Source organism: Pagrus pagrus (assembly GCF_965226575.1).
Source record: "Pagrus pagrus genome assembly, chromosome: 21".
NCBI classification, from domain to species: Eukaryota; Metazoa; Chordata; class Actinopteri; order Spariformes; family Sparidae; genus Pagrus; species Pagrus pagrus.
In genome coordinates this window covers 2,343,180-2,363,654 of record NC_140208.1, presented here as the reverse complement: position 1 = coordinate 2,363,654, position 20,475 = coordinate 2,343,180, and the positions used below count along the sequence as shown (strand labels likewise).

Genomic DNA, 20,475 nt, shown 5'->3' with positions numbered 1-20,475 from the left:
GGCAGTGCTGGCGCTGGTTCTGATGGACTACAGCCCCTCCAACAACAACAACAAGTGTATCAGATTACATTTCCAGCAGTGAATCAGGACTTTGGACTGAAACACTCCCCTGAGTCACATGTGAACCAATCAGCATTCAGCAGGTCTGACAAAGCTCCGCCCTCATCTGACTCACATGAGACAAACCAGGAAACAGTTTGTCGCTGTGTGTGTGTGTGTGTGTGTGTGTGTGTGTCTTTAGTACAGACCCACAAACAGACGATCAGATTCACCTTCAGACTGAACTAACAACGTCCTCTGAGTGAGTTCATCTACAGGAGAGAGGAGGAGGAAACTACAACACTGCAGATGCTCCACACACTGAAGGTGAGTCCGACCAGAACCAGAACTGAAAGTAAACTTCAGTGAAGTGAAGCAGGAAGTGGAGCTGTGACTGACTGTACTGTCTGCTGTGTTCACAGCGTCACTCACAGACAAAATGGCTTCCAGGTTAGAGGAGGATCTCTGCTGTCCGGTGTGTCATGATGTCTTCAGAGAGCCGGTCCTTCTGTCATGTAGCCACAGCTTCTGTAAAGACTGTCTGCAGAGCTGGTGGACACAGAGACAAACACGGGAGTGTCCAGTTTGTAAGAGAAGATCTTCAAAGGACCATCCACCTGTAAACCTGGTGTTAAAGAACCTGTGTGAGACCTTCTTGCAGGAGAGAGATCAGAGAGCTTCAGAGGATCTCTGCAGTCTGCACTCTGAGAAACTCAAACTCTTCTGTCTGGACCATCAGCAGCCGGTGTGTGTCGTCTGCAGAGACTCAGAACAACACACCAACCACAGATTCAGACCCATCGATGAAGCTGCACAACAACACAAGAAGAAACTTGAGGAAACTCTGGAGCCTTTAAAGGAGAAGTTAAAGGTTTTTGAAGAAGTTAAAGTGAAGTTTGATCAGACAGCAGAACACATGAAGGTCCAGGCCCGACACACAGAGAGGCAGATTAAGGAGCAGTTTAAGAAGCTTCACCAGTTTCTAGAAGAGGAAGAGGAGGCCAGGATGGCTGCACTGAGGGAGGAAGAGGAGCAGAAGAGTCAGATGATGAAGGAGAAGATGGAGGCTCTGAGCAGAGAGATAGCAGCTCTTTCACACACAGTCAGAGCCACAGAGGAGGAGCTGAGAGCTGAAGATGTCTCATTCCTGCACAACTACAAGGCTGCAGTGGAAAGAGTCCAGCAGCGCCCCCTGCTGGAGGATCCACAGCTGCCCTCAGGAGCTCTGATAGACCAGGCCAAACACCTGGGCAACCTGAGCTTCAACATCTGGAACAAGATGAAGGACATGGTCTCCTACACTCCTGTGGTTCTGGACCCAAACACTGCTTATCCAGACCTGATCCTGTCTGAAGATCTGAGCAGTGTGAGAGGAGGAGAGAGACAGCAGCTTCTTGATAATCCAGAGAGGTTTGATGTTTTCTTCTCTGTCCTGGGCTCTGAGGGCTTTAACTCAGGGACTCACAGCTGGGACGTCGAGGTTGGAGACAGTACAGTCTGGTCACTGGGTGTGTTAGGAGAGTCTGTCCAGAGGAAGGGACACATACCGTCTGGATTATGGATAATAATGTTATCCTTTGGTAAATACTCAGTGCAGTCACCATCAGCTCCATCCACTGGTCTAGTAGTGCAGAAGAAGCTCCAGAGGATCAGAGTGAATCTGGACTGGAACAGAGGAAAGCTGTCGTTCTCTGATCCTGATACTAACACACACCTACACACCTTCACACACACTTTCACTGAGAGGATGTTTCCATACATTAACACTGGGAATAAACTGAAGATCTCCCCCCTGAAGGTGTGTGTGACAGTGGAACAGAGCAGGTAAAGAAGTATCTCATCTCTGGAAAGACGCCCTGAAATAAAACTGTCTCTCTCTGCAGTAGAAAGACAAATACTTTTGAACTTGATGCTACATGAGCAGAGAAAACAGAGTCAAAGGGCTGTGGTGTTCACTTCTACTCAAAAGGCAGAAAGACTACAACACCCAGAGTGCACGGCGCTGCACCGGATTGGACGGGGCTTGGTTTTGGCTCAGAGAAAGTTGTGAAAGAGGAGACAGTGAGGCGGCTGGATGGTGACGAACAATATTGTGTTGCAGCTGAACGGTGAAAAACTCTAATATCCACCATGTTGTTTCTTTAAAGGTGTTATTGAGAACATTCAGGCTCTAAATGTGGAGCTCCATCTCCTCCTTCCATCACATTCACGTCACAACACCGCTGTTGATCCCATCATCTGGCCCCTCAGGTGGTTGCCAGGTTGTGCACTAGCTGACTTTACTAACTCTAGCTGCCTAAACCGGCACAAATAAACAATTCAATTAATAACTGCATGTTTCTTTGTTCAGATCCAAAAACTTTATTTCAAATTCTAGTCCAGATTATAAAGTTTCCAAACAATACAATCAAAGTTTTATGACACATATGAAATGTTTGTAATAAAATAAAATATATTAAATGATGGAAAATACTGTAAATGTATGTTTATTCCCCTTCTGATGTAATAAAGTCACAATGATTGTGATTCTGTGTGTTTTCAGTCTCCATCAGTTGAACTCTGCTGTCAGTCGTCTGTTCAGTGAGAGGACGAGTCGCTCTGTATTTAAGGTGGACGTCTCAGTTTGGGTTCATGTGATGTTGCTGACTGAAGATCTGAATCTCTCTCTGCTGTTTCTCCCTTCAGAAAAGGTCAAAAATGCAAATATAAATATGAGAGAATGAGAAAAATGAGCAAACAATGAATAAAGACAACAGAAGAAGTGAAACCAGAAACATGAATGAAGTGACAGTGAGCTCCAGACATGTTTGAAAGCTGCCTGGATGTGATGAGTTGTGCAGGTTTTCTTTCTGCAGCTGTGGGTTGTGCAGCCTGCAGGAGGCAGCAAACATCAGCTCTGGTTACATTTACAGCTCAGAATGATCTGTTAGACAACTTGTTGATGTTTCTGAGGTTGAGAGACGCAACAAGGATCCAAGTCAGAGTCAAACCGAGGACGACGAGATGGTTTCTGATTCAGCCCGACGACAAACGACCTTTTCTAACACATGGAGCTGCTCCGGAGACGAAGATGGTTTTAAATTTAACTGTTTTTTTTTCTATTTTCTGGCAATTACAACTTTGATGTGACTGAGTGAAGGCCTGATGTTCTCCTCCACACTCTGCATCTGAACATGAAAAATGAGTGACGGCCACTTTTATTGAATTTTAATTGTTTTTATTCAAACTGTGTTCCCGCTCAGAAACGACCAAACTTCCCTGCACATCCTGTTGAATGATGAATCAGTGATGAAGTCATGACAATGAGATTAGTTATTGAGACGTGATTAAAACAAATCTGAGATAACGAGGCAATTAAATTGTTGTTAGAGTAAAAATAATTTAAGCGTCAAACATTCAGGACGTAACGTTGGTGAGTAAATGAGATAATAGAGAACACTACAGTTCAGGCAGTGCTGGCGCTGGTTCTGATGGACTACAGCCCCTCCAACAACAACAACAAGTGTATCAGACTACATTTCCAGCAGTGAATCAGGACTTTGGACTGAAACACTCCCCCGAGTCACATGTGAACCAATCAGCATTCAGCAGAGGTCTGACAAAGCTCCGCCCTCATCTGACTCACCTGAGACAAACCAGGAAACAGTTTGTCAGTGTGTGTGTGTGTGTGTGTCTGTGTGTGTCTCTTAAGTACAGACCCACAAACAGACGATCAGATTCACCTTCAGACTGAACTAACAACGTCCTCTGAGTGAGTTCATCTACAGGAGAGAGGAGGAGGAAACTACAACACTGCAGACGCTCCACACACTGAAGGTGAGTCCGACCAGAACCAGAACTGAAAGTAAACTTCAGTGAAGTGAAGGAGGAAGTGGAGCTGTGACTGACTGTACTGTCTGCTGTGTTCCCAGCGTCACTCAGAGACAAAATGGCTTCCAGGTTAGAGGAGGATCTCTGCTGTCCGGTGTGTCATGATGTCTTCAGAGAGCCCGTCCTTCTGTCATGTAGCCACAGCTTCTGTAAAGACTGTCTGCAGAGCTGGTGGACACAGAGACAAACACCTGAGTGTCCAGTTTGTAAGAGAAGATCTTCAAAGGAACAACCACCTGTAAACCTGGTGTTAAAGAACCTGTGTGAGACCTTCTTACAGGAGAGAGATCAGAGAGCTTCAGAGGATCTCTGCAGTCGGCACTCTGAGAAACTCAAACTCTTCTGTCTGGACCATCAGCAGCCGGTGTGTCTCGTCTGCAGAGACTCAGAACAACACACCAACCACAGATTCAGACCCATCGATGAAGCTGTACGACAACACAAGAAGAAACTTCAGGAAACTCTGGAGCCTTTAAAGGAGAAGTTAAAGGTTTTTGAAGGAGTTAAAGTGAAGTTTGATCAGACAGCAGAACACATGAAGGTCCAGGCCCGACACACAGAGAGGCAGATTAAGGAGCAGTTTAAGAAGCTTCACCAGTTTCTAGAAGAGGAAGAGGAGGCCAGGATGGCTGCACTGAGGGAGGAAGAGGAGCAGAAGTGTCAGATGATGAAGGAGAAGATGGAGGCTCTGAGCAGAGAGATAGCAGCTCTTTCACACACAGTCAGAGCCACAGAGGAGGAGCTGAGAGCTGAAGACGTCTCATTCCTGCACAACTACAAGGCTGCAGTGGAAAGAGTCCAGCAGCGCCTCCTGCTGGAGGATCCACAGCTGCCCTCAGGAGCTCTGATAGACCAGGCCAAACACCTGGGCAACCTGAGCTTCAACATCTGGAGCAAGATGAAGGACATGGTCTCCTACACTCCTGTGGTTCTGGACCCAAACACTGCTCATCCAAAACTCATCCTGTCTGAAGATCTGAGCAGTGTGACAGCAGGAGAGAGACAGCAGCTTCCTGATAATCCAGAGAGGTTTGATGAGTTCTTCTCTGTCCTGGGCTCTGAGGGCTTTAACTCAGGGACTCACAGCTGGGACGTCGAGGTTGGAGACAGTACAGTCTGGTCACTGGGTGTGTTAGGAGAGTCTGTCCAGAGGAAGGGACGCATACCGTCTGGATTATGGATAATAATGTTATCCTTTGGTAAATACTCAGTGCAGTCACCATCAGCTCCATCCACTGGTCTAGTAGTGCAGAAGAAGCTCCAGAGGATCAGAGTGAATCTGGACTGGAGCAGAGGAAAGCTGTCGTTCTCTGATCCTGATACTAACACACACCTACACACCTTCACACACACTTTCACTGAGAGGGTGTTTCCATTCATTCACACTGGGAATGAACTGAAGATCTCCCCCCTGAAGGTGTGTGTGACAGTGGAACAGAGCAGGTAAAGAAGGATCTCATCTCTGGAAAGACGCCCTGAAATAAAACTGTCTCTCTCTGCAGTAGAAAGACAAATATTTTTGAACTTGATGCTACATGAGCAGAGAAAACAGAGTCAAAGGGCTGTGGTGTTCACTTCTACTCAAAAGGCAGAAAGACTACAACACCCAGAGTGCACAGCGCTGCACCGGAGTGGACGGGGCTTGGTTTTGGCTCAGAGAAAGTTGCGAAAGAGGAGACAGTGAGGCGGCTGGATGGTGACGAACAATATTGTGTTGCAGCTGAACGGTGAAAAACTCTAATATCCACCATGTTGTTTCTTTAAAGGTGTTATTGAGAACATTCAGGCTCTAAATGTGGAGCTCCATCTCCTCCTTCCATCACATTCACGTCACAACACCGCTGTTGATCCCATCATCTGGCCCCTCAGGTGGTTGCCAGGTTGTGCACTAGCTGACTTTACTAACTCTAGCTTCCTGAAAGTTAATCTTTTCCCCCACAAACTGGCAACTACGACACAAAGTCACCACGTGATACAAACTGTGTGATACTATTGGCTGACAAACCTCGTTAGAAGCTGAACCGACTGTCAGAGTTCTGACACAGAGATAAACAGAACAATTCATTTGGACCTGACAAACATTTTAAAATCATTTATTCACATCATTTGTTCATTTTTTATGTTTTGTTTTTGGTTTGTTTGACAGTTTGCTTTGTGTTTCTGTTGTGTTTCCTTTGTTTCAATGTGTGTGTGTGTGTGTGTGTGTGTGTGTGTGTGTGTGCATGTGTGTGTGTGTGTGTGTGTGTGTGTGTCATTCATGACTATTGTGTGAAAGAGTATGTGTTATTATAATGTATCAACTATTTAGCCTATTTTATAGAAAGCTAACATTATCTAGCTACTGTTAATGATCTGGGTAACACTACTGTATGTATTGTATCTGTGTGTTTATGTGTGTGTGTGTGTGTGTGTGTGTGTGTGTGTGTTATTATCATGTATATTATCGTGTTTCAATCATAAAAACGTTCAAAATGTAAAAAAGTGAAAAATAAAAATAACTCAATCAACTCAAATGATTCTTGTGTGGACAACAATACAAAACAGAATCTACTATAAATGATTATTCTGAACACAACTGACAAAAACTGAATAAAAACACACTGATTCTCTGACACGTTGTCATGTTTGACCCACTTCTGGAAGAGTGACCAGACTCCCCTGCACATCCTGTTAAATGATGAATAAATGATGAAGTAATGAAAATTAGATTTGTTATTGAGATGTGATTTAAAAAAAAGAAAATCTTAGATAACAAGGTAATAAAATTAAATTATTATCCTCCTCCAGACTCTCCTCACGTTTCACCAAAATATAACTTTAATCAGAAGACAAAGATCCTCATTGGCTGATTTTGTTTACATGACTGCATAAGCTGAATAAACAAACGGACCTTAAAGGACAAAAACACAATTTATACTGTTTTACTGTTTATATGTGGCGGACCCTGCCACCCTTCTAGTTTAACAGTGTTCTGGGACCTTATTTTCCTTTGAGAGCAGCTTGTTTATCCACTCATGGAGAAAAATTTGTATCATTGCCTCATTAATATTGTAAATGTTAAAATACTGAGTTTGAATTTCTCCAAAACTACGTAGCGCCCCTTTAATGCTGATTATTGGGCACTTGGGTCATAAACAGTTGCATCTGTCTTCAGTCAGTGTGACTAAACTCTCAGTCTCTTACTGAGGACAAATGAATATTAGGTGAACATGTGAACCAACAGCATTCAGCAGAGGTCTGACAAAGCTCCGCCCTCACCTGACTCACCTGAGACAAACCAGGAAACAGTTTGTGTGTGTGTGTGTGTCTCTTCAGTACAGATCCACAGACAGACGATCAGAATCACCTTCAGACTGAACTTACAACGTCCTCTGAGTGAGTTCATCTACAGGAGAGAGGAGGAGGAAACTACAACACTGCAGACGCTCCACACACTGAAGGTGAGTCCGACCAGAACCAGAACTGAAAGTAAACTTGAGTGAAGTGAAGGAGGAAGTGGAGCTGTGACTGACTGTACTGTCTGCTGTGTTCCCAGCGTCACTCAGAGACAAAATGGCTTCCAGGTTAGAGGAGGATCTCTGCTGTCCGGTGTGTCATGATGTCTTCAGAGAGCCGGTCCTTCTGTCATGTAGCCACAGCTTCTGTAAAGACTGTCTGCAGAGCTGGTGGACACAGAGACAAACACGGGAGTGTCCAGTTTGTAAGAGAAGATCTTCAATGGATCCACCTGTAAACCTGGCGTTAAAGAACCTGTGTGAGACCTTCTTACAGGAGAGAGATCAGAGAGCTTCAGAGGATCTCTGCAGTCGGCACTCTGAGAAACTCAAGCTCTTCTGTCTGGACCATCAGCAGCCGGTGTGTCTCGTCTGCAGAGACTCAGAACAACACACCAACCACAGATTCAGACCCATCGATGAAGCTGCACGACAACACAAGAAGAAACTTGAGGAAACTCTGGAGCCTTTAAAGGAGAAGTTAAAGGTTTTTGAAGAAGTTAAAGTGAAGTTTGATCAGACAGCAGAACACATGAAGGTCCAGGCCCGACACACAGAGAGGCAGATTAAGGAGCAGTTTAAGAAGCTTCACCAGTTTCTAGAAGAGGAAGAGGAGGCCAGGATGGCTGCACTGAGGGAGGAAGAGGAGCAGAAGAGTCAGATGATGAAGGAGAAGATGGAGGCTCTGAGCAGAGAGATAGCAGCTCTTTCACACACAGTCAGAGCCACAGAGGAGGAGCTGAGAGCTGAAGACGTCTCATTCCTGCACAACTACAAGGCTGCAGAGGAAAGAGTCCAGCAGCGCCCCCTGCTGGAGGGTCCACAGCTGCCCTCAGGAGCTCTGATAGACCAGGCCAAACACCTGGGCAACCTGAGCTTCAACATCTGGAACAAGATGAAGGACATGGTCTCCTACACTCCTGTGGTTCTGGACCCAAACACTGCTTATCCAGACCTGATCCTGTCTGAAGATCTGAGCAGTGTGAGACGAGGAGAGAGACAGCAGCTTCCTGATAATCCAGAGAGGTTTGATTATTACAGGTATGTCCTGGGCTCTGAGGGCTTTAACTCAGGGACTCACAGCTGGGACGTCGAGGTTGGAGACAGTACATTCTGGTGTCTGGGTGTGTTACCAGAGTCTGCTCAGAGGAAGGGACGCACACTGTCTGGATTATGGAGAATAATGTTATACGAAGGTAAATACTCAGTGCGGTCACTGCCAGCTCCACCCACTGATCTCGTAGTGCAGAAGAAGCTCCAGAGGATCAGAGTGAATCTGGACTGGAACAGAGGAAAGCTGTCGTTCTCTGATCCTGATACTAACACACACCTACACACCTTCACACACACTTTCACTGAGAGGATGTTTCCATACATTTTCACTGTGGAGGAACTGAAGATCTCCCCCCTGAAGGTGTGTGTGACAGTGGAACAGAGCAGGTAAAGAAGTATCTCATCTCTGGAAAGACGCCCTGAAATAAAACTGTCTCTCTCTGCAGTAGAAAGACAAATACTTTTGAACTTGATGCTACATGAGCAGAGAAAACAGAGTCAAAGGGCTGTGGTGTTCACTTCTACTCAAAAGGCAGAAAGACTACAACACCCAGAGTGCACAGCGCTGCACCGGATTGGACGGGGCTTGGTTTCGGCTCAGAGAAAGTTGTGAAAGAGGAGACAGTGAGGCGGCTGGACGGTGACGAACAATATTGTGTTGCAGCTGAACGGTGAAAAACTCTAATATCCACCATGTTGTTTCTTTAAAGGTGTTATTGAGAACATTCAGGCTCTAAATGTGGAGCTCCATCTCCTCCTTCCATCACATTCACGTCACAACACCGCTGTTGATCCCATCATCTGCCCCTCAGGTGGTTGCCAGGTTGTGCACTAGCTGACTTTACTAACTCTAGCTGCCTAAACCGGCACAAATAAACAAATCAATTAATAACTGCATGTTTCTTTGTTCAGATCCAAAAACTTTATTTCAAATTCTAGTCCAGATTATAAAGTTTCCAAACAATAAGATCAAAGTTTTATGACACATATGAAATGTTTGTTATAAAATAAAATATATGAAATGATGGAAAATACTGTAAATGTATCTTTATTCCCCTTGTGATGTAATAAAGTCACAATGATTGTGATTCTGTGTGTTTTCAGTCTCCATCAGTTGAACTCTGCTGTCAGTCGTCTGTTCAGTGAGAGGACGAGTCGCTCTGTATTTAAGGTGGACGTCTCAGTTTGGGTTCATGTGATGTTGCTGACTGAAGATCTGAATCTCTCTCTGCTGTTTCTCCCTTCAGAAAAGGTCAAAAATGCAAAAATAAATGTGAGAGAATGAGAAAAATGAGCAAACAATGAATAAAGACAAGAGAAGAAGTGAAACCAGAAACATAAATGAAGTGACAGTGAGCTCCAGACATGTTTGAAAGCTGCCTGGATGTGATGAGTTGTGCAGGTTTTCTTCCTGCAGCTCTGGGTTGTGCAGCCTGCAGGAGGCAGCAAACATCAGCTCTGGTTACATTTCCAGCTCAGAATGATCTGTTAGACAACTTGTTGATGTTTCTGAGGTTGAGAGATGCAACAAGGATCCAAGTCAGAGTCAAACCGAGGACGACGAGATGGTTTCTGATTCAGCCCGACGACAAACGACCTTTTCTAACACATGGAGCTGCTCCGGAGACGAAGATAGTTTTAAATGTAACTGTTTTTTTCCCTTTTTTCTGGCAATTACAACTTTGATGTGACTGAGTGAAGGCCTGATGTTCTTCCTCCTCCACACTCTGCATCTGAACATGTAAAATGAGTGACGGCCACTTTTATTGAATTTTAATTGTTTTTATTCAAACTGTGTTCCCGCTCAGAAACGACCAAACTTCCCTGCACATCCTGTTAAATGATGAATCGGTGATGAAGTCATGAAAATGAGATTAGTTATTGAGACGTGATTAAAACAAATCTGAGATAACAAGGTAATTAAATTGTTGTTAGAGTAAAAATAATTTAAGCGTCAAACATTCAGGACGTAACGTTGGTGAGTAAATGAGATAATAGAGAACACTACAGTTCAGGCAGTGCTGGCGCTGGTTCTGATGGACTACAGCCCCTCCAACAACAACAACAAGTGTATCAGACTACATTTCCAGCAGTGAATCAGGACTTTGGACTGAAACACTCCCCTGAGTCACATGTGAACCAATCAGCATTCAGCAGAGGTCTGACAAAGCTCCGCCCTCACCTGACTCACCTGAGACAAACCAGGAAACAGTTTGTCGGTGTGTGTGTGTGTGTGTGTGTGTGTGTGTGTCTTTAGTACAGACCCACAAACAGACGATCAGATTCGCCTTCAGACTGAACTAACAACGTCCTCTGAGTGAGTTCATCTACAGGAGAGAGGAGGAGGAAACTACAACACTGCAGACGCTCCACACACTGAAGGTGAGTCCGACCAGAACCAGAACTGAAAGCAAACTTCAGTGAAGTGAAGGAGGAAGTGGAGCTGTGACTGACTGTACTGTCTGCTGTGTTCACAGCGTCACTCAGAGACAAAATGGCTTCCAGGTTAGAGGAGGATCTCTGCTGTCCGGTGTGTCATGATGTCTTCAGAGAGCCCGTCCTTCTGTCATGTAGCCACAGCTTCTGTAAAGACTGTCTGCAGAGCTGGTGGACAGAGAGACAAACACGTGAGTGTCCAGTTTGTAACAGAAGATCTTCAAAGGAATATCCACCTGTAAACCTGGCGTTAAAGAACCTGTGTGAGACCTTCTTACAGGAGAGAGATCAGAGAGCTTCAGAGGATCTCTGCAGTCGGCACTCTGAGAAACTCAAACTCTTCTGTCTGGACCATCAGCAGCCGGTGTGTGTCGTCTGCAGAGACTCAGAACAACACACCAACCACAGATTCAGACCCATCGATGAAGCTGCACGACAACACAAGAAGAAACTTGAGGAAACTCTGGAGCCTTTAAAGGAGAAGTTAAAGGTTTTTGAAGAAGTTAAAGTGAAGTTTGATCAGACAGCAGAACACATGAAGGTCCAGGCCCGACACACAGAGAGGCAGATTAAGGAGCAGTTTAAGAAGCTTCATCAGTTTCTAGAAGAGGAAGAGGAGGCCAGGATGGCTGCACTGAGGGAGGAAGAGGAGCAGAAGAGTCAGATGATGAAGGAGAAGATGGAGGCTCTGAGCAGAGAGATAGCAGCTCTTTCACACACAGTCAGAGCCACAGAGGAGGAGCTGAGAGCTGAAGGCGTCTCATTCCTGCACAACTACAAGGCTGCAGTGGAAAGAGTCCAGCAGCGCCCCCTGCTGGAGGATCCACAGCTGCCCTCAGGAGCTCTGATAGACCAGGCCAAACACCTGGGCAACCTGAGCTTCAACATCTGGAACAAGATGAAGGACATGGTCTCCTACACTCCTGTGGTTCTGGACCCAAACACTGCTCGTCCAAACCTCATCCTGTCTGAAGATCTGAGCAGTGTGAGACGAGGAGAGAGACAGCAGCTTCCTGATAATCCAGAGAGGTTTGAGGTGCCCTGGTCTGTCCTGGGCTCTGAGGGCTTTAACTCAGGGACTCACAGCTGGGACGTCGAGGTAGGAGACAGTACATTCTGGTGTCTGGGTGTGTTAGCAGAGTCTGCTCAGAGGAAGGGACGCACCCTGTCTGGATTATGGAGAATAATATTATCCTTTGATAAATACTCAGTGTGTTCACCATCAGTTCCATCCACTGATCTCGTAGTGCAGAAGAAGCTCCAGAGGATCAGAGTGAATCTGGACTGGAACAGAGGAAAGCTGTCGTTCTCTGATCCTGATACTAACACACACCTACACACCTTCACACACACTTTCACTGAGAGGATGTTTCCATACATTTTCACTGTGGAAGAAGTGAAGATCTCCCCCCTGAAGGTTTGTGTGACAGTGGAACAGAGCAGGTAAAGAAGTATCTCATCTCTGGAAAGACGCCCTGAAATAAAACTGTCTCTCTCTGCAGTAGAAAGACAAATATTGTTGAACTTGATGCTACATGAGCAGAGAAAACAGAGTCAAAGGGCTGTGGTGTTCACTTCTACTCAAAAGGCAGAAAGACTACAACACCCAGAGTGCACAGCGCTGCACCGGATTGGACGGGGCTTGGTTTCGGCTCAGAGAAAGTTGTGAAAGAGGAGACAGTGAGGCGGCTGGACGGTGACGAACAATATTGTGTTGCAGCTGAACGGTGAAAAACTCTAATATCCACCATGTTGTTTCTTTAAAGGTGTTATTGAGAACATTCAGGCTCTAAATGTGGAGCTCCATCTCCTCCTTCCATCACATTCACGTCACAACACCGCTGTTGATCCCATCATCTGGCCCCTCAGGTGGTTGCCAGGTTGTGCACTAGCTGACTTTACTAACTCTAGCTGACTAAACCGGCACAAATAAACAAATCAATTAATAACTGCATGTTCCGTTGTTCAGATCCAAAAACTTTATTTCAAATTCTAGTCCAGATTATAAAGTTTCCAAACAATAAAATCAAAGTTTTTTGACACATGAAATGTTTGTAATAAAATAAAATATATGAAATGATGGAAAATACTGTAAATGTATCTTTATTCCCCTTCTGATGTAATAAAGTCACAATGATTGTGATTCTGTGTGTTTTCAGTCTCCATCAGTTGAACTCTGCTGTCGGTCGTCTGTTCAGTGAGAGGACGAGTCGCTCTGTATTTAAGGTGGACGTCTCAGTTTGGGTTCATGTGATGTTGCTGACTGAAGAACTGAATCTCTCTCTGCTGTTTCTCCCTTCAGAAAAGGTCAAAAATGCAAATATAAAAATGAGAGAATGAGAAAAATGAGCAAACAATGAATAAAGACAAGAGAAGAAGTGAAACCAGAAACATAAATGAAGTGACAGTGAGCTCCAGACATGTTTGAAAGCTGCCTGGATGTGATGAGTTGTGCAGGTTTTCTTTCTGCAGCTCTGGGTTGTGCAGCCTGCAGGAGGCAGCAAACATCAGCTCTGGTTACATTTCCAGCTCAGAATGATCTGTTAGACAACTTGTTGATGTTTCTGAGGTTGAGAGATGCAACAAGGATCCAAGTCAGAGTCAAACCGAGGACGACGAGATGGTTTCTGATTCAGCCCGACGACAAACGACCTTTTCTAACACATGGAGCTGCTCCGGAGACGAAGATAGTTTTAAATGTAACTGTTTTTTTCCCTTTTTTCTGGCAATTACAACTTTGATGTGACTGAGTGAAGGCCTGATGTTCTTCCTCCTCCACACTCTGCATCTGAACATGTAAAATGAGTGACGGCCACTTTTATTGAATTTTAATTGTTTTTATTCAAACTGTGTTCCCGCTCAGAAACGACCAAACTTCCCTGCACATCCTGTTAAATGATGAATCGGTGATGAAGTCATGAAAATGAGATTAGTTATTGAGACGTGATTAAAACAAATCTGAGATAACAAGGTAATTAAATTGTTGTTAGAGTAAAAATAATTTAAGCGTCAAACATTCAGGACGTAACGTTGGTGAGTAAATGAGATAATAGAGAACACTACAGTTCAGGCAGTGCTGGCGCTGGTTCTGATGTACTACAGCCCCTCCAACAACAACAACAAGTGTATCAGACTACATTTCCAGCAGTGAATCAGGACTTTGGACTGAAACACTCCCCTGAGTCACATGTGAACCAATCAGCATTCAGCAGAGGTCTGACAAAGCTCCGCCCTCATCTGACTCACATGAGACAAACCAGGAAACAGTTTGTGTGTGTGTGTGTGTGTGTGTGTGTGTGTGTGTGTCTTTAGTACAGACCCACAAACAGACGATCAGATTCACCTTCAGACTGAACTAACAACATCCTCTGAGTGAGTTCATCTACAGGAGAGAGGAGGAGGAAACTACAACACTGCAGACGCTCCACACAATGAAGGTGAGTCCGACCAGAACCAGAACTGAAAGTAAACTTCAGTGAAGTGAAGGAGGAAGTGGAGCTGTGACTGACTGTACTGTCTGCTGTGTTCCCAGCGTCACTCAGAGACAAAATGGCTTCCAGGTTAGAGGAGGATCTCTGCTGTCCGGTGTGTCATGATGTCTTCAGAGAGCCGGTCCTTCTGTCATGTAGCCACAGCTTCTGTAAAGACTGTCTGCAGAGCTGGTGGACACAGAGACAAACACGTGAGTGTCCAGTTTGTAACAGAAGATCTTCAAAGGGCCATCCACCTGTTAGTCTGGTGTTAAAGAACCTGTGTGAGACCTTCTTACAGGAGAGAGATCAGAGAGCTTCAGAGGATCTCTGCAGTCGGCACTCTGAGAAACTCAAACTCTTCTGTCTGGACCATCAGCAGCCGGTGTGTCTCGTCTGCAGAGACTCAGAACAACACACCAACCACAGATTCAGACCCATCGATGAAGCTGCACAACAACACAAGAAGAAACTTGAGGAAACTCTGGAGCCTTTAAAGGAGAAGTTAAAGGTTTTTGAAGAAGTTAAAGTGAAGTTTGATCAGACAGCAGAACACATGAAGGTCCAGGCCCGACACACAGAGAGGCAGATTAAGGAGCAGTTTAAGAAGCTTCACCAGTTTCTAGAAGAGGAAGAGGAGGCCAGGATGGCTGCACTGAGGGAGGAAGAGGAGCAGAAGAGTCAGATGATGAAGGAGAAGATGGAGGCTCTGAGCAGAGAGATAGCAGCTCTTTCACACACAGTCAGAGCCACAGAGGAGGAGCTGAGAGCTGAAGACGTCTCATTCCTGCACAACTACAAGGCTGCAGTGGAAAGAGTCCAGCAGCGCCCCCTGCTGGAGGATCCACAGCTGCCCTCAGGAGCTCTGATAGACCAGGCCAAACACCTGGGCAACCTGAGCTTCAACATCTGGAACAAGATGAAGGACATGGTCTCCTACACTCCTGTGGTTCTGGACCCAAACACTGCTCATCCAGAACTCATCCTGTCTGAAGATCTGAGCAGTGTGAGAGGAGGAGAGAGACAGCAGCTTCCTGATAATCCAGAGAGGTTTGATTATTACAGGTCTGTCCTGGGCTCTGAGGGCTTTAACTCAGGGACTCACAGCTGGGACGTCGAGGTTGGAGACAGTACAGTCTGGTCACTGGGTGTGTTAGCAGAGTCTGCTCAGAGGAAGGGACGCACCCTGTCTGGATTATGGATGATAATGTTATCCTGTGGTAAATACTCAGTGCGGTCACCATCAGCTCCACCCACTGGTCTCGTAGTGCAGAAGAAGCTCCAGAGGATCAGAGTGAATCTGGACTGGAACAGAGGAAAGCTGTCGTTCTCTGATCCTGATACTAACACACACCTACACACCTTCACACACACTTTCACTGAGAGGATGTTTCCATTCATTTTCACTGTGGAAGAAGTGAAGATCTCCCCCCTGAAGGTGTGTGTGACAGTGGAACAGAGCAGGTAAAGAAGTATCTCATCTCTGGAAAGACGCCCTGAAATAAAACTGTCTCTCTCTGCAGTAGAAAGACAAATATTTTTGAAGTTGATGCTACATGAGCAGAGAAAACAGAGTCAAAGGGCTGTGGTGTTCACTTCTACTCAAAAGGCAGAAAGACTACAACACCCAGAGTGCACGGCGCTGCACCGGAGTGGACGGGGCTTGGTTTTGGCTCAGAGAAAGTTGTGAAAGAGGAGACAGTGAGGCGGCTGGACGGTGACGAACAATATTGTGTTGCAGCTGAACGGTGAAAAACTCTAATATCCACCATGTTGTTTCTTTAAAGGTGTTATTGAGAACATTCAGGCTCTAAATGTGGAGCTCCATCTCCTCCTTCCATCACATTCACGTCACAACACCGCTGTTGATCCCATCATCTGGCCCCTCAGGTGGTTGCCAGGTTGTGCACTAGCTGACTTTACTAACTCTAGCTGCCTAAACCGGCACAAATAAACAAATCAATTAATAACTGCATGTTTCTTTGTTCAGATCCAAAAACTTTATTTCAAATTCTAGTCCAGATTATAAAGTTTCCAAACAATAAGATCAAAGTTTTATGACACATATGAAATGTTTGTAATAAAATAAAACATATTAAATGATGGAAAATACTGTAAATGTATCTTTATTCCCCTTGTGATGTAATAAAGTCACAATGATTGTGATTCTGTGTGTTTTCAGTCTCCATCAGTTGAACTCTGCTGTCAGTTGTCTGTTCAGTGAGAGGACGAGTCGCTCTGTATTTAAGGTGGACGTCTCAGTTTGGGTTCATGTGATGTTGCTGACTGAAGAACTGAATCTCTCTCTGCTGTTTCTCCCTTCAGAAAAGGTCAAAAATGCAAATATAAATATGAGAGAATAAGAAAAATGAGCAAACACTGAATAAAGACAAGAGAAGAAGTGAAACCAGAAACATAAATGAAGTGACAGTGAGCTCCAGACATGTTTGAAAGCTGCCTGGATGTGATGAGTTGTGCAGGTTTTCTTCCTGCAGCTCTGGGTTGTGCAGCCTGCAGGAGGCAGCAAACATCAGCTCTGGTTACATTTCCAGCTCAGAATGATCTGTTAGACAACTTGTTGATGTTTCTGAGGTTGAGAGACGCAACAAGGATCCAAGTCAGAGTCAAACCGAGGACGACGAGATGGTTTCTGATTCAGCCCGACGACAAACGACCTTTTCTAACACATGGAGCTGCTCCGGAGACGAGGATGGTTTTAAATTTAACTTCTTTTCCCCTTTTTTCAGGCAATAACAACTTTGATGTGACTGAGTGAAGGCCTGATGTTCTCCTCCACACTCTGCATCTGAACATGTAAAATGAGTGACGGCCACTGTTATTGAATCTTAGTTGTTTTTATTCAAACTGTGTTCCCGCTCAGAAACGACCAAACTTCCCTGCACATCCTGTTAAATGATGAATCAGTGATGAAGTCATGAAAATGAAATTAGTTATTGAGACGTGATTAAGACAAATCTGAGATAACAAGGTAATTAAATTGTTGTTAGAGTAAAAATAATTTAAGCGTCAAACATTCAGGACGTAACGTTGGTGAGTAAATGAGATAACAGAGAACACTACAGTTCAGGCAGTGGTGGCGCTGGTTCTGATGTACTACAGCCCCTCCAACAACAACAACAAGTGTATCAGACTACATTTCCAGCAGTGAATCAGTACTTTGAACTGAAACACTCCCCTGAGTCACATGTGAACCAATCAGCATTCAGCAGAGGTCTGACAAAGCTCCGCCCTCATCTGACTCACCTGAGACAAACCAGGAAACAGTTTGTCGGTGTGTGTGTGTGTGTGTGTGTGTGTGTCTTTAGTACAGACCCACAAACAGACGATCAGATTCACCTTCAGACTGAACTAACAACGTCCTCTGAGTGAGTTCATCTACAGGAGAGAGGAGGAGGAAACTACAACACTGCAGACGCTCCACACACTGAAGGTGAGTCCGACCAGAACCGGAACTGAAAGTTAACTTGAGTGAAGTGAAGGAGGAAGTGGAGCTGTGACTGACTGTACTGTCTGCTGTGTTCACAGCGTCACTCAGAGACAAAATGGCTTCCAGGTTAGAGGAGGATCTCTGCTGTCCGGTGTGTCATGATGTCTTCAGAGAGCCGGTCCTTCTGTCATGTAGCCACAGCTTCTGTAAAGACTGTCTGCAGAGCTGGTGGACAGAGAGACAAACACCTGAGTGTCCAGTTTGTAACAGAAGATCTTCAAAGGGCCATCCACCTGTTAGTCTGGTGTTAAAGAACCTGTGTGAGACCTTCTTACAGGAGAGAGATCAGAGAGCTTCAGAGGATCTCTGCAGTCGGCACTCTGAGAAACTCAAACTCTTCTGTCTGGACCATCAGCAGCCGGTGTGTCTCGTCTGCAGAGACTCAGAACAACACACCAACCACAGATTCAGACCCATCGATGAAGCTGCACAACAACACAAGAAGAAACTTGAGGAAACTCTGGAGCCTTTAAAGGAGAAGTTAAAGGTTTTTAAACAAGTTAAAGTGAAGTGTGATCAGACAGCAGAACACATGAAGGTCCAGGCCCGACACACAGAGAGGCAGATTAAGGAGCAGTTTAAGAAGCTTCACCAGTTTCTAGAAGAGGAAGAGGAGGCCAGGATGGCTGCACTGAGGGAGGAAGAGGAGCAGAAGAGTCAGATGATGAAGGAGAAGATGGAGGCTCTGAGCAGAGAGATAGCAGCTCTTTCACACACAGTCAGAGCCACAGAGGAGGAGCTGAGAGCTGAAGACGTCTCATTCCTGCACAACTACAAGGCTGCAGTGGAAAGAGTCCAGCAGCGCCCCCTGCTGGAGGATCCACAGCTGCCCTCAGGAGCTCTGATAGACCAGGCCAAACACCTGGGCAACCTGAGCTTCAACATCTGGAACAAGATGAAGGACATGGTCTCCTACACTCCTGTGGTTCTGGACCCAAACACTGCTCGTCCAAACCTCATCCTGTCTGAAGATCTGAGCAGTGTGAGACGAGGAGAGAGACAGCAGCTTCCTGATAATCCAGAGAGGTTTGAGGTGCCCTGGTCTGTCCTGGGCTCTGAGGGCTTTAACTCAGGGACTCACAGCTGGGACGTCGAGGTAGGAGACAGTACATTCTGGTGTCTGGGTGTGTTAGCAGAGTCTGCTCAGAGGAAGGGACGCACACTGTCTGGATTATGGAGGATAATATTATCCTTTGATAAATACTCAGTGTGTTCACCATCAGTTCCATCCACTGATCTCGTAGTGCAGAAGAAGCTCCAGAGGATCAGAGTGAATCTGGACTGGAACAGAGGAAAGCTGTCGTTCTCTGATCCTGATACTAACACACACCTACACACCTTCACACACACTTTCACTGAGAGGATGTTTCCATACATTTTCACTGTGGAAGAACTGAAGATCTCCCCGCTGAAGGTGTGTGTGACAGTGGAACAGAGCAGGTAAAGAAGTATCTCATCTCTGGAAAGACGCCCTGAAATAAAACTGTCTCTCTCTGCAGTAGAAAGACAAATATTGTTGAACTTGATGCTACATGAGCAGAGAAAACAGAGTCAAAGGGCTGTGGTGTTCACTTCTACTCAAAAGGCAGAAAGACTACAACACCCAGAGTGCACAGCGCTGCACCGGATCGGACGGGGCTTGGTTTTGGCTCAGAGAAAGTTGTGAAAGAGGAGACAGTGAGGCGGCTGGACGGTGACGAACAATATTGTGTTGCAGCTGAACGGTGAAAAACTCTAATATCCACCATGTTGTTTCTTTAAAGGTGTTATTGAGAACATTCAGGCTCTAAATGTGGAGCTCCATCTCCTCCTTCCATCACATTCACGTCACAACACCGCTGTTGATCCCATCATCTGGCCCCTCAGGTGGTTGCCAGGTTGTGCACTAGCTGACTTTACTAACTCTCGCTGCCTGAACGTTAATCTTTTCCCCACAAACTGGCAACTACGACACAAAGTCACCACGTGATACAAACTGTGTGATACTATTGGCTGACAAACCTCGTTAGAAGCTGAACCGACTGTCAGAGTTCTGACACAGAGATAAACAGAACAATTCATTTGGACCAGACAAACATTTTAAAATCATTTATTCACAATCATTTGTTCATTTATTATGTTTTGTTTTTGGTTTGTTTGACAGTTTGCTTTGTGTTTCTGTTGTGTTTCCTTTGTTTCAATGTGTGTGTGTGTGTGTGCATGCGTGCGGGTGTGTGTGTGTGTGTGTGTGTGTGTGTGTGTGTGCGTGTCATTCATGACTATTGTGTGAAAGAGTGTGTGTCCTTATAATGTATCAACTATTTAGCCTATTTTATAGAAAGCTAACATTATCTAGCTACTGTTAATGATCTGGGTAACACTACTGTATGTATTGTATCTGTGTGTTTATGTGTGTGTGTGTGTGTGTGTGTGTGTGTGTGTGTGTGTGTGTGTTATTATCATGTATATTTTCGTGTTTCAATCATAAAAACTTTCAAAATGTAAAAAAGTGAAAGATAGAAATAACTCAATCAACTCAAATGATTCTTGCTTGGACAACAATACAAAACAGAATCTACTATAAATGATTATTCTGAACACAACTGACAAAAACTGAATAAAAACA

The 20,475-nt window shown here is 45.0% G+C and overlaps 4 protein-coding genes across 4 annotated transcripts; all 4 read left to right on the top strand.

Annotated features, from left to right (window-relative positions):
- Window positions 1–221: 221 nt before the first annotated feature.
- LOC311250170 (uncharacterized protein) lies at window positions 222–6,521 on the top strand. The gene is made up of 5 exons (XM_084341745.1): window positions 222–366; window positions 462–1,863; window positions 2,582–2,639; window positions 3,807–3,855; window positions 3,951–6,521. The coding sequence occupies exons 2-5, from the start codon at window positions 479–481 to the stop codon at window positions 5,354–5,356; spliced, it is 2,898 nt and encodes a 965-aa protein (XP_084197871.1). The 5' UTR covers window positions 222–366; window positions 462–478; the 3' UTR covers window positions 5,357–6,521.
- Window positions 6,522–7,214: 693 nt separating this feature from the next.
- On the top strand, window positions 7,215–16,412 carry LOC311250169 (uncharacterized protein). Its single transcript, XM_084341744.1, has 4 exons — window positions 7,215–7,349; window positions 7,445–8,843; window positions 9,561–9,598; window positions 14,425–16,412. The coding sequence occupies exons 2-4, from the start codon at window positions 7,462–7,464 to the stop codon at window positions 15,828–15,830; spliced, it is 2,826 nt and encodes a 941-aa protein (XP_084197870.1). The 5' UTR covers window positions 7,215–7,349; window positions 7,445–7,461; the 3' UTR covers window positions 15,831–16,412.
- On the top strand, window positions 10,728–12,786 carry LOC311250383 (nuclear factor 7, brain-like). The gene is made up of 2 exons (XM_084342018.1): window positions 10,728–10,838; window positions 10,934–12,786. Exon 2 carries the CDS (start codon window positions 10,951–10,953, stop codon window positions 12,337–12,339), a length of 1,389 nt encoding a protein of 462 aa, XP_084198144.1. The 5' UTR covers window positions 10,728–10,838; window positions 10,934–10,950; the 3' UTR covers window positions 12,340–12,786.
- Window positions 16,413–17,675: 1,263 nt separating the features above from the next.
- On the top strand, window positions 17,676–19,955 carry LOC311250382 (nuclear factor 7, brain-like). The gene is made up of 2 exons (XM_084342017.1): window positions 17,676–17,813; window positions 17,909–19,955. The coding sequence occupies exon 2, from the start codon at window positions 17,926–17,928 to the stop codon at window positions 19,312–19,314; it is 1,389 nt and encodes a 462-aa protein (XP_084198143.1). The 5' UTR covers window positions 17,676–17,813; window positions 17,909–17,925; the 3' UTR covers window positions 19,315–19,955.
- Window positions 19,956–20,475: the final 520 nt, after the last annotated feature.